The sequence below is a fragment of the Misgurnus anguillicaudatus genome, chromosome 18 (assembly GCF_027580225.2).
Source record: "Misgurnus anguillicaudatus chromosome 18, ASM2758022v2, whole genome shotgun sequence".
Classification (NCBI taxonomy): Eukaryota; Metazoa; Chordata; class Actinopteri; order Cypriniformes; family Cobitidae; genus Misgurnus; species Misgurnus anguillicaudatus.
In genome coordinates, this window is record NC_073354.2 from 8,783,734 (window position 1) to 8,796,841 (window position 13,108).

Below are 13,108 nucleotides of genomic sequence, written 5' to 3' on the forward strand. Positions count from 1 at the left end.
TCTGTGCACATGACGGCTGATCTTAATAAGATTAGCAAGAGTCTAAAACAGTAAATCTGCTCAGGATAAAGCTTATCTTATAGACTGGACTGTGTTCACACTCAACATATAGTGTATTTGGTGTGTTTGGGTTCTGGTCTGTTACAAATAAACAGTGATGGGGTAACGCATTACAAGTAACGTGCATATTACGTAATAATATTACTTTTCTGAAGTAACGCATTACTTTTTAAATGTACACATTAATATTTGAGTTACTTTTTTAAAAAAGTAATGCAAGTTACTTTTTAAGTTTAATTAATTTGATTTAAAAATATGCACTGAATTAAACTAAACATAGTCATATTATGCACATTATGCGTACACGCCTGTTTGGAAACAGTTTGAGTTAGAAACTGAGATGGCAGGCCAGAGCTCGACATTTTTGTAAAAAAATATTATATTTCTGAATGCAGAACTTTTCAGTAATAAAAAACACCTGCAAGGCCTGAAAAATATCAAGTTTCAGACAAGAAAAAGTAACACAAAAGTAACTAAAAAGTAACGTAGGTATTACTTTCCATGAAAAGTAACTAAGTAATGCAATTAGTTACTTTTTTGGGAGTAACTTAATATTGTAATGCATTACTTTTAAAAGTCACTTTCCCCAACACTGCATATAATTGCATTTAGGGATGTTGCTAAAACAGATATGAATCAGGCTTATATGTGGGCCTACTTTAAAAAAAAATTGTATTGTATAAATCTAACACTGAACACATCTCATTCATATGGCACAACATCTTTTGAACTTACATCAAATAAATCCTCATGCTTGTGTGTAGTAATTATGAGAGTGTTTCTTTATAAACAGTACTGTAACAAGCTTTAGTCAAGCTCTGGGTTTCTTTTAACATTAACATTAATTATCATTTTATCAAACAACGTTGAATATACAAACCAAATGATACCACAAAACATTTCCACAAACCGTTCATTTCTGTAGGTCCAGATTACACTCTTTTCCTGAAATGCATGGATTTTGTACAAAAGTCATCAATTTGAAAAGCTTTGTGTCCCGGATTGGCCAGCTAATCTGTACATTGTGATTGGCCTGAATACCTCTGACATCAGCTGGAATTGTGATGCTCCTTACCATGTTTGAAAGGTTCGCTCACAGTGCAATGCTAACAGGAGTTTCCTTACAGGCCGTGAGTCAAAGCAGGAAGAATTATGATAATGTCGGTCTTGTCCACGTCAACCGGCCCAGGAAGTAAACTGTTGCCTACAATCCGTGTGTTTGTTGTAGTACAAGAGAAGAGTTTAAATTGGAGATAACTCGCGTCATCGTTTACTTTGGGGTTTATACCTTTTGCATATCGTTAACATAATACACACTTACACACCAACGAAAATGTAACATTGTGAATCGGACAATAGGTGCCCTTTAACACTTACTTATATAAGGAATTTAAGTGATGCGTTTTCTCATCAAATTATGTCATTTACTTGGTTTTGTTAGTACAAAATAAATAAATAAATAACCAGAAAAATAAATAAAAAAATTAATTACTAAATGTTGCCAAACAAACAGTAAATATTTGGATACACTGGAATGTTACTTTATACATAGTTTTTCATTTCAGAAGTAATGTGATACTAATGTAAAACTGCAACAAAGGCAAAAAAATAATAAGCAAAAAATGTATTTTAATTTGAAAAGGACATATTTACACAGATATTTGCATCAGTTTAGGTTTATTAACAAAGTAAAATCACAGTAACAACTCAGTCACCTCTCTTCTGGTGTATACCCCTTTAACTTTGGCCTATACCAAAGTTAAAAAACTTTCTTTATTATCACAAATTACATTATAAATAATTAAATAAATTATAAAAAAATAACTATAAGACACAATGTAATGAAATACTTCGGATAAAATTCTATTTTGACTTTCACAGTAAGAAAAAATCATACTAGAGTTAGGGATGAGTAAATGATGACAGAATTTTTATTTTTGGGTGAACTAAGTTTATCCCTAAGGGTCATACTGACAAAGAATACTGACTCCAAATAAACTCTGGAATGGCATTTAAAGTTTATGTAATATGGGATCTATGTTTGCAATCAAGACTCTGGTTTGTGCCTATAAATTGACTTTAAAATGAACATACCCAAAAATATATATTTACAAATATAGAAGTGTTACTATATTTGTATGATAACTAAATCTGACTTAATGCAAATCTTACATCAACCTCATTTACCTGATTAATGTGAATAAGATTGAGAAACCCATGGAACTGTATACAGTATTTAGTCTATGTCTATATTGTGCCACTGCCAGTAATTAAGGGGGTAGTTCGCCCAAAATTTTAAATTCTGTCATCATTTAGTCACCCTTGTGTTGTTACAAACATGCAGGCCTATAAGTTTCTTTGTTTAGCTGAATACAAAGGAAGATACTGTATTTTGAACAATGTTTGTAACCAAACCATTTAATTTAGTTCCATAGTAGTATGTTTTCCTACTATGGATGTCAATGGTGCTTCTGTTTCCTGCTTCATTCCAAATGTATTCCTTTGTATTTAGCAAAACAAAGACATTTATACAGGTTTGTCACAAAACATGAGGGTGACTAAATTCATTTTTGGGTGAACTATCCCTTTAATCCACAACTTACATTTCCGTCTCTTTGCATTTTGAACAGCATTGATTCATATATAGCCTATGTGATCAGATTCATGACACTAAACCCACTGTAAAGTGCAAATAAACAAAAATACATCTTGCTAAATACATCACATCTCCAGTTCCCAATGATGACAAGTAATCACAATTCTGACAAATGAATCACAATATTAAGAGAATAACACATAGTAAGGGTTTACTGTCACCATTTATAAACAAATCAAACACAAATGTGACAGACTGACCTATGAACATGAGCAGTTTAATGTATAATATTATTTGATGTGGTTTCTTCTCATCCACCAATAATCATCATAACAGAATCAAGTTAGAAATGGCAAACCTTATATTATAATTTTCTGTAAAAAAAAATTATGTATTATGAGTGTGTATAAAAAACCAGGAAATACAAAAAATTGTTTATTTAAAATATGATGCATTAAAACAATTCAGAGTGCTTTCACAATACAGAAGATTTATATGACACATTTTAACATATCAACGTTGAACATTTAATAAAAGAATAGATATTTCTGGTGGATTAAAATGCATAAAGTTCATTCATTATAAAAATACATGAAATTCCAGATATCTAGATCTAATATAACTCAGCTATTGTCCAGTGTTGTTCTGAACAAGTCGAAATAGTTTAGCTTACTGTAGTTTACTTCACAATGCTCAGCAGTTATAAGACTACAGTAATGGTGTGCTGCAGAAATTTAGCTTCACACTGATAATGCGTCAAATCTCACAGTCAGTCCCTGAATAACATAATCACATTCAATACTCAAGTGTTCACTAGTTTATCCAGCAACGTCTTTACATTTAGGTAGATTCGACTGACATAGGATCTTATTCTTAGTAACCTATGTGTTTAATGTCACCAGAGCAGCTCATTGCAAGTTAAACACCGCAAACACACACGTGAGAGGACGCGGAATAGTTAGCGAACACGTGCCGCGATCAAACCCGCCGTATAGTGAGCGATCATGTGAAATGTTTCAGCGCAAAACTTTCGTTATTGTCATGATGAAGCGCGACGGCTCTGCGCATGCGCACTGGAGTCCGCCTGACCAATTTCTCAGTACTCGTGGGAGAATTTGGGTAAGAAAGAGACAAATTAAAACAATCGCACCGCTAAATTAACCGCTTGTGTCGCATTTTATACTTTATAATAAGCCGTTATGCGCCGTGTTTGACTTTCGCGGTAGGTTTAATACGAGGCAATAATAATGAAAGTTAGATATAAAGTAGAAAACGCCTGGACGTGTCATCAATAATAGCAGCAGCAGCAGGAAGAGAGAGAGACAGAGAGTATGAAAATAAAGAATAACGCGTATTATTGACACGACAAATACACGCAGTCGATAAAACGGCTTAAAGTGCACGTGTGCGTGTGACGGCAGAATGAAAGCGTTTCTATGAGTGTTTGTAGATTAATGCAAAAGCTATCTGTGTATTCGCTCCTGTATGCTGGAAACGACAGGAACTGACCGTGCGAAACAAAACATCTCTCGATCAGACCTAAGTCAGTCCTCAGATCAGATCCATCACTTACTTTATATGTGATTTATCACAAATCATCACGCGTTTTTCCAGGCCTGTGCCTTTCAATTATTATATAGTAGTGAATATAATTCCTGCTCCGCCATTTTGAGAAACTGCCTTTAAAACACATTAAAGAAAAGTCTAATGTCTTATATTATATCAGACTTTTATATCTTATACTGTGCCGTGTAATATGTATTATCACATTTCATTGTCGATGACATTTAAAGAGAAACGACACCGCAATGTCGTGCTGAATCGTTTCACCTCAATCTCCGTAAACTCTTTTAATACAGCTGCAGAAATTAATAGAAAATATTATGAAATAAACTGCTTTGATATAAAACATTATTACTAATATTTACGGTGAAAATTTGTGTTTATTCTATCATCGTCGTCATCCATAAACCACAAGTTTAAAATAAAACCATTGTCTACAAACATGAAAAATACGTGTTTAGAAATAACGCTCATCATAAAAAGAAGTTTAATGCGCGTATGTGATGAGATTTTAGATATTCGTTGAACAAATGAATTACAAATTATACAACAATAAATACCTAGCCTATAAATACCAACTGGATCGGCTAAATTCATCACAGGCACAGACATAACAATATCGTAACCTTTGAGTTTGGTATTTAATTCGAGATTATATAAATATGAAGCAAAACACAATAAATGTTGTGAGCATGTTGCGATGATTGTATTGTTGAAGAGAATTTGAGGCTGAAAGTTTGCAGCGCAGTCAATGAGACGCGACAGCGCCCTCTGCTGACAGCACAATGCAACACATCACAAACTGTACTGTACAGTACTGTCACATCACATTAATACTTTAAAAAAACGAGTAATGCTAAATAAATAGTTTTATTATAAGTAATATGGGCATTAATAAGTCGCTTAACTGGCTGAATATGGTATGTTGTGTATTAGGCTAAAATATGTTTTCTTTGATTTTGTTTGTGACATTAAAATAATATAAAATAATAATAATAAGATTCCCGCGGATCATGAAATTTTAAAAGGTATTTTCCAGACATTGAAAGATTGGGAATTATATATATATATATATATATATATATATATATATATATATATTTTAACCAAGTCATGGAATATTAGGGATTTTTATTTATCTAAATGTTAAAGGAAAACACCACCATTTTTAATATTTTACTATGTTCTTACCTCAACTTAGACAAATAAATACATACCTTTCTTTTCTCAATGCATGCACTTAATCTTTGTACAGCACATCGTGAATGTGTTAGCATTTAGCCTAGCCCCATCCATTCCTTAGGATCCAAACAGGGATGAATTTAGAAGCCACCAAACTCAAACTTCCGTCGATATTACTGCGCCCGAGGTCGAAGTGCTAAGTGCTCTTCCGCCATATAATATAGTTCTCATTTTTTATCCGTTTAAAAAATCGCCATGTTTTGTTTTGTGCCACCATACTTACTCGTGTAACTACTCATGTAATAGTCTTTAAATAGGGAAAGCATGGAAGTGTTTGGTGGCTTCTAAATTCATCCCTGTTTGGATCCTAAGGAATGAATGGGGCTAGGCAAAATGCTAACACAGTCACGACACGCTGTACAAAGATTAAGTCCACACGTTGAAAACAATTATGTATGTATTAATTTGTCTAAGTTAAGGTAAGAACATAGTAAAATATTGAAATCGGTGGTGTTTTCCTTTAACTTGTAACATAAGGATCCCATTTCCAGGTCCAAGCCTCCGCTGACTACAAGTTAAACAGCTTTTTAATGGCACTTTTTATTCATTTCACACATTTAAGATATATTTTTGTTAAAGGTGTACACTACATTATCCAGGCTCATGGCATCCTGGATATAGGTACTGGAAATTTAGTTTTTTAATCAGGGAGAAGTCAGGGAATTTGACATCAGGTTTACTGGTTGAGTGGACATACAAAAAATATAACAGAACCATTTAGGCATATTAGATCAGGGGTTTTCAAACTAGGGTCCGGGTATCCCACAGAAGGTATTTTTTAATATAATAATAAAACTGATTTAATAATATTATTTGCAGGATAATAGGACTTTTAAGGTTTTGGTGTTAATGAAGGGCCACTGGAGGACCACACAGTATAGAGGGCAGGTGTTGGCGACACGTGTAAATGTATGGGGTATTATATGATGTTTCAGATTAGTTGTGCGCGGGGACAATGGAGGCATCAGGCCTAAGTGCGGCCCCTCCAGAGTTTGATGTGTACAAGCGATGGATTGGTGGGAACGCTGATTGGTAGCGAACTCCAGGTTGGGAAATAAGTCCCACCTTTTAGAATATAAACACAAAGCTGTGATTGAACCTAAAGGAACTTTGTGTTTTGTAAATTGACAATTCGATAAAGTCTCACAGTCGCCTTGTGTGTGTGTGTATATGACTGTTGTGTAGCAGTGTAGATAATACATGTGATCTTTGCTGTCGGTCAGTTTCGGGTGAATGAGTTTGGGGTCCTGGAGGTCATAACAGATGAGATGGACGAGGAAAGGAGCAGAAAAGCTCACGCCACCACCACATGGAGCGTCCCCACTGCACAAGAGGGTAAAACACACCAGAATATTCTCAAGTAAAAATTTATACTGATAAACTTACCCTTCATCAAAATCCACCCCATGGAGTTTTTATATTTGTTTTCATAGGCTTCTGGATAGGCAAATTAACTATAGTAGGATTGGTCAGTAAGTGATAATGGTCTGTGCTGATTGGCAGGTCTTACTGAAGGTTCGGTGTCAGAGGAGAAGTCCTGGGTCGAGCGAGGGCTGGTGTGTGTCCGATGTAACAGAAAGGGATCTGTGGTGGACTTTCTGTCTGATGGACTTCACTGTAGTGAGCGCTGTCTGGAGCAGACTCAACAACAGTGAGTACTACACATACAGTTATACTGCACACGACAACACCATACATTTCAATACCACATATTTAATCATTTGTTACATTCATATAGTGCATTTCTGCAGCACTCAAAGCACTTTACATATGAAAGGAGCGGTAGTGGTTCATGTAGGGTGTCTACAAACGGGAATGTTGGTGGTTCAATCTCCGGTTCCACCTGACCAAGTGGCGAGGTGTCCATGAGCAAGACATCTAACCCCAGCTGTTCCCAACATGCTGGATGGCACCTTGCATGGCTGACAACGCAGTCGGTGTATGAATGAATGAGTGAGTGAATGTGAGGCTATATGTAAAGCGCTTTGGATGGCCATAGGTCTGTTGAAAGCGCTGTATAAATGCAGTCCATTTACCATGATTAGTAGGCCAATGGGCAACTTTGGCCTGGATGCCTGGGCACACACACCTACTCTTTTTCGACGAACATCGTGGGATTTTTAACGACCACTGAGAGTCAGGACTTCGGTTTAACGTCTCATCCGAAGGACGGTGCTTTTTGACAGTATAGTGTCCCCATCACTATACTTGGGTGTTAGGACTCATATAGACCATTTCAAAAGATGCAAACAACACTTGTCCAGAACCACTTCCTGTTTCAGTTTGTGACTGTTTTGTTTATTTCACACATATATCTTTATCTTAAAGATGTTTGTTTAACTTTTTGACTCAGTTATATATGTTCTGTTGGTTGTATTTTAACTTAACGTTTATCTAGTGTTAAAAAACTGAAACAGGAAGTGGTTCTGGACCAGTGTTGTTTACATCTTTTGAAATGGTCTATAGACCACAGGGTGAGCACCCCCTGCTGGTCTCACTAACATCTCTACCAGCAGCAACCTGGTTTTCCAAAAAGGTCTCCCATCCAAGTACTTACCAGGCTGAACCTAGTCTCAGCCTCAGACGTCACCCCCACAGACTGTTGGCTAAACATCTGATGTTTTTCGTACACTTTTCTGGAAACCCTGTGAGAATGTCAAAGTCGTCTTTGATTGGTTGAAATAAACCGGATTTCCAGGAGACGCGAGTGTCGCGATTAGTTTCGGTTCCTGGACGTTCCATTGAGGAAGAGAAACAGTTGTGTTCACGTGGATAATAATGAGCAGTTATCATGATCAGCTAAACATTGGATTCTTAAAAATATGCAAAGTTCGCAGCATAGACTCTCTAAAAGACGTCCAAGAGTTTTGCTTGAGGCAGTTAGTGGAGTCAAAAAGTTCGGTTCTCCTGAATTGCTTGTATGTGTTAAAAAGTGGAGAGATATGCTTGAAACAGATGTTTAACGGGAGCGTCTCGTTGGTGTAGCTGTTGATGAAGTGCACAACGTTGTTCCATGGTGAGTAATGTTTATTTAGGTGCTATTCGGTTGGCTGGTTATTTCAATAACTGACTTGTTGCCAGCCGGCTCGTTATTGTGGGGAGTCCGAAACGTGACGCTAGACGAAACAAACTGTGAATGGTTGTTTGACATGTCTGTCAAACAGCGCGTGGGCGGGCTTTGTCCATAAAAAGCAGCGAAAAACACCTATCCCTAAAGATTCTGAGAATCCTCTCAGAGAGCTCCTAACTTAACCTAAAAATTCCTTGCCAGGAGTTTTAGCTTAGAAGTGATTCAAGAACATTTTTAGTGAACTCTGAGCAAGGAATGGATGGAAAATCCTATCTTATTGAGGAGGTGTGGTTGACTCGTTGCTACGTGTGACACTATCTTTTGAAGACTGTGATTGGTTGGTTGTCCAAGAAGGAAGAAAAAGAGTAATAATAGGATCTATTATTAGCCATCAATTTGAAATTGCAGGTATATTTTACCTATAATATATATATATATATATATATATATATATATATATATAAATACATAAAAATTTAGAAAATATACAATATAGATTTAATATATAATTAATATTTATTATATATTTATTTATTTATTTAATTATTTATTTATTTATATAATAAATAAAGTATAAACTTACTGTTAATAAATAAAGTATAACTGTATGTCATACTTAAAGGAATAGTCTACTCATTTTCAATATTAAAATATGTTATTACCTTAACTAAGAATTGTTGATACATCCCTCTATCATCTGTGTGCGTGCACTGGAGCGCGCTGCAACGCTTCAATAGCATTTAGCTTAGCCCCATTCATTCAATGGTACCATTTAGAGATAAAGTTAGAAGTGACCAAACACATCAACTTTTTTCCTATTTAAGACGAGTAGTTATACGAGCAAGTTTGGTGGTACAAAATAAAACGTAGCGCTTTTCTAAGCGGATTTAAAAGAGGAACTATATTTTATGGCGTAATAGCACTTTTAGGAGTACTTTGACTCTGCGCAGTAACACCCTCCCTCTCCCATTATGGGAGTGAGAAGGGGAGCGGACTTTTCAGGCGAGTCGAAGTACTCCCAAAAGTGCTATTACGCCATAAAATATAGTTCCTCTTTTAAATCCGCTTAGAAAAGTGCTATGTTTTATTTTGTACCACCAAACTTGCTCGTATAACTACTCGTCTTAAATAGGAAAAACGTTGATGTGTTTGGTCACTTCTAACTTTATCTCAAAATGGTACCATTGAATGAATGGGGCTAAGCGTTATGCTATCGAAGCGTCGCAGCGCGCTCCAGCGCTTACGTGCACGCACACAGATGATAGAGGGATGTATCAACAATTCTTAGTTAAGGTAATAACATTTTTTAATATTGAAAATGAGTAGACTATTCCTTTAACGTATTAGATAGGAAATAAACAGCAACACAATGTTCTGTAAGTTTGTGTGATTACTTTGTTTTATAGACGTCATAACAGACCTAAATCATCTTTGCTGCATAGTTGCATTTTTTCTAGTTACCGAATCTGTTACTGTAGTTAATGTAGTGATTACTTTTATTTCTGGCGCTATATTATATAATTATTTCTCTAATAAGATCGGTCACAAACATGATTCCGGCACGATCTAATGTGTTGCATGTTATTAACTTACTGTCATTCATTGTGTGCAACATTTTTCGTCTCCCTTTTCGTGTTTTGTCCACTTTCCCGGTTGCTAAAATAACTCTTAAGCCTCTTAAAAGTCCTCATCCGTGCTCTTAACAATTTTGACCTTAAAACCTCTTTTAAGGGTTAAGATGCTTTCTGAATTACTTTTTCTTTACTAGGATTTTTTCTTTAATTTTAAGAGTAAACGTCCACATTTCTAAGAATTTTCTTAGAATTGCGTCACTAGGAGCTACTTTTTGCATTAAGATTCTTTAGGGATACGGGGCGGGCCTAGACCTTCAGTATTGAATATGTATTGTATGGGGGCCAGTGTCACATTCACCTTTATAGTCTGGAGTTAATTTTTTGTAATGCAGTGTCCAACCTGCTTGCAGAGCGAAGTCATTGCAACGCTGCTCCAGTTAGCAAGTGCTTTCGGCAGTGTCTTCAGTCTCCTGCGCTGATTGGCCAGACTTGTGACTCTCAACAAATCAGATGGGCGGTGCTTTAGACAACTGAAAAGAGTGCCCTGTTCCGTGTTCCGAGTTGACGGCTCTCATTATATCCTTGGCTGCATTAGAGCCAAAATAGCACATTTCAAAATGGCATTACTTTATCGGCAAATCAGCTTTTAAAATGGTCGATTTCGATGATCGTCAAAATGCTTAATATCGACGTCGATAATCAACCAGATAGATAATCTGTCGATCCCTATTACATCCTTCATATCCCTGAAGAGTCTTTAGTTTTATCAGATTTATAAAATCAGATCAGCTCTAGTTTCTGGAAAAGCACGAAATCCCAGGGGGGTCCAGCAAGAGGAGCAAGTCACGTAAGAAACACTCACAAAACGTGATCCCACTATCTCTGGATAACTTATGATTCACTACATGTTTGTGTCGTTTACATTATATGCACCGATTACCAACAAAACACAGACATTTGATGCAGTTTTACTTACCGTCTGCGACTCATGACCCGGTTGGACTTTTCAATGAAATCCAGCGTTAAACAAACACACACACAAAATGCTGCTGCTACCTTTGATAAACAAACTATCCCTGTGTCTCAATTCGTTCCCTAGCTCCCGAGGTTGTGAATCAGTATATCGTGTACACAGGTTGGGGCACTGGTAAGGACCCTAGCTCACTTGACATTGGGACACTGTTCACTTATTTTTCTGTCACGTGGCTGCTTAAGCGCGTTGTGCTCATTCACAGCTGTTACCCATCAACAACCGGCAAAACCAACATATCTCCGACTAATTTTAAACAGTGCATTGTGAAAAACGCTGTCATTATTCTCTTACATATCCGTGCATAAAATTGGAGGAATATAATTACATTTTAAATGTATACTTTTTTTACAATTTTAAATAAATACTATTATTTTAAATATTGAGTAGATTGTTGTCCCTTACTGTGTAGCGATGTGTGTTCATTTTTAAAACTAAAACAAACGTTTGTCTTTATAAAAGTTCTGTCACATTTCATAAAGTTTATTGAGTTGGATCACATGATGTTTGGTTGGCGAGCTTCCAAAAAGGTCACGTAATATCCAGTAAGGGAACATAGGGACCCTCGATGCTCACTGGTTTTTGCGTTGCATTGTGGGAATTTTTAGGGATCGAACGTTCCAGTGCACTGGACGGATTTTGCGATTATGACAGTCCTTAAAATGGCTGACTCCCTGATAAGTGTCCTGCCTACTGAACAAGGGAGCTGATTGAGACATACCCTATATCAATTGTTTTCATAAGGCTGGCTTACTTGGAATGCTGAACAAGGCTTTTTTTCTTCTTGCATCCAAAAACAAACTTTTTGATATCAAACAAAGCTGTCGCGTACAGTGATGCCTGTGACTTCTACTCGTAGGAACAGTGCTAATGAACGTCCTCGTTCTCGCTCTCACTCTGATTGACGTGTGGGCGTGTTTTTTCAGGAGATGTGCCCATAAAAGGAATATGGGGTCACTGATATGTAACGAGTACCCATGTTCAAAAAAAACTTTTAGAAACTTTTATGAAAGTGGAGGCGTGAGTTTGGCCCAGAAATACTCTGTCACACACTCAACTCTTGACACTTTGCATTGGTTTAGCATGAGGATTACAACTCTTTATGTTAATAAGCCGGACTGCATGAAGTAGCATTAACCCCCCCAATACATTAATACAAAAATATTTCAGCTTGCGAAGCACTTTACTTCTCTCACCTGTTACATATGAAAATTCATCATCTCTTGTCTGTGACAAAAGGCACTTCTCATAATAATTTTTTTTCAAGATTTTTTAAACAAAACGTTACATATGTTAAGACAACTTTGAGTTCCTAATTTATTTTAATTCCTTTACACTCATGAAATTGTTTTAAACTCAACAGACTTCTACAAAATAATCAGTTAACACAAAGACATTGGGCCCTATTTTAATAATCTGAAACGCAAGTGCGAAGCGCAAAGCGCAAGTGACTTTGTGGGCGGATCTTGGGCGCTGTTGCTATTTTCCCGGCGGGAGAAATAATTCTTGCGCCAGGCGCAAATCAATAAGGGAAGTAGATTCATTATTCTAGGTGTGGTTTGGGCATAACGTCAAATAAACCAATCAGAACGCTATCCATTCCCTTTAAACGCAAGGGCGCAAGTTCCATGGCGGGTTGCTATTATTATGATGGATTTACCAGGCACACGCCAGGAGCGGTTCACAGCCGAGGAGACCCACGTTCTTGTAAGAGCAGTCAAAGACAGAGAAGTTGTTTTGTATGGGGATGGGAGAAACCCGCCCAAATCAGTGTAGGTTAAACAGGCGTGAGAGGCCACAATTGTCTCATCAGCTGGCATCCCCATCGTTGCGCCAAGCGCTACAATGATGTCAGGAGACAGGGGAATCCCAAGCTTGCCAGCATAAATAGGGCACGCCGTGTAACGGGAGGTGGATCTGCCTCTACACATGACCTGACGCCAGCAGAGGACATCGCTGCGTCCACCCTCACC

General features: G+C 36.8%; 1 protein-coding gene across 3 annotated transcripts in view; it reads left to right on the forward strand.

Annotated features, from left to right (window-relative positions):
• Positions 1-3,617: 3,617 nt before the first annotated feature.
• Positions 3,618-13,108, forward strand: part of l3mbtl3 (L3MBTL histone methyl-lysine binding protein 3) — a 56,744-nt gene continuing 47,253 nt past the window's right edge. For all 3 annotated transcript variants that reach the window (XM_073855789.1, XM_073855788.1, XM_073855790.1), the window contains exons 1-3: positions 3,618-3,775; positions 6,685-6,796; positions 6,965-7,112. In XM_073855789.1, the coding sequence (XP_073711890.1) occupies positions 3,668-3,775; positions 6,685-6,796; positions 6,965-7,112 (368 nt within the window). In that variant the 5' untranslated portion in view covers positions 3,618-3,667. The remainder of the gene's footprint in view (positions 3,776-6,684; positions 6,797-6,964; positions 7,113-13,108) is intronic.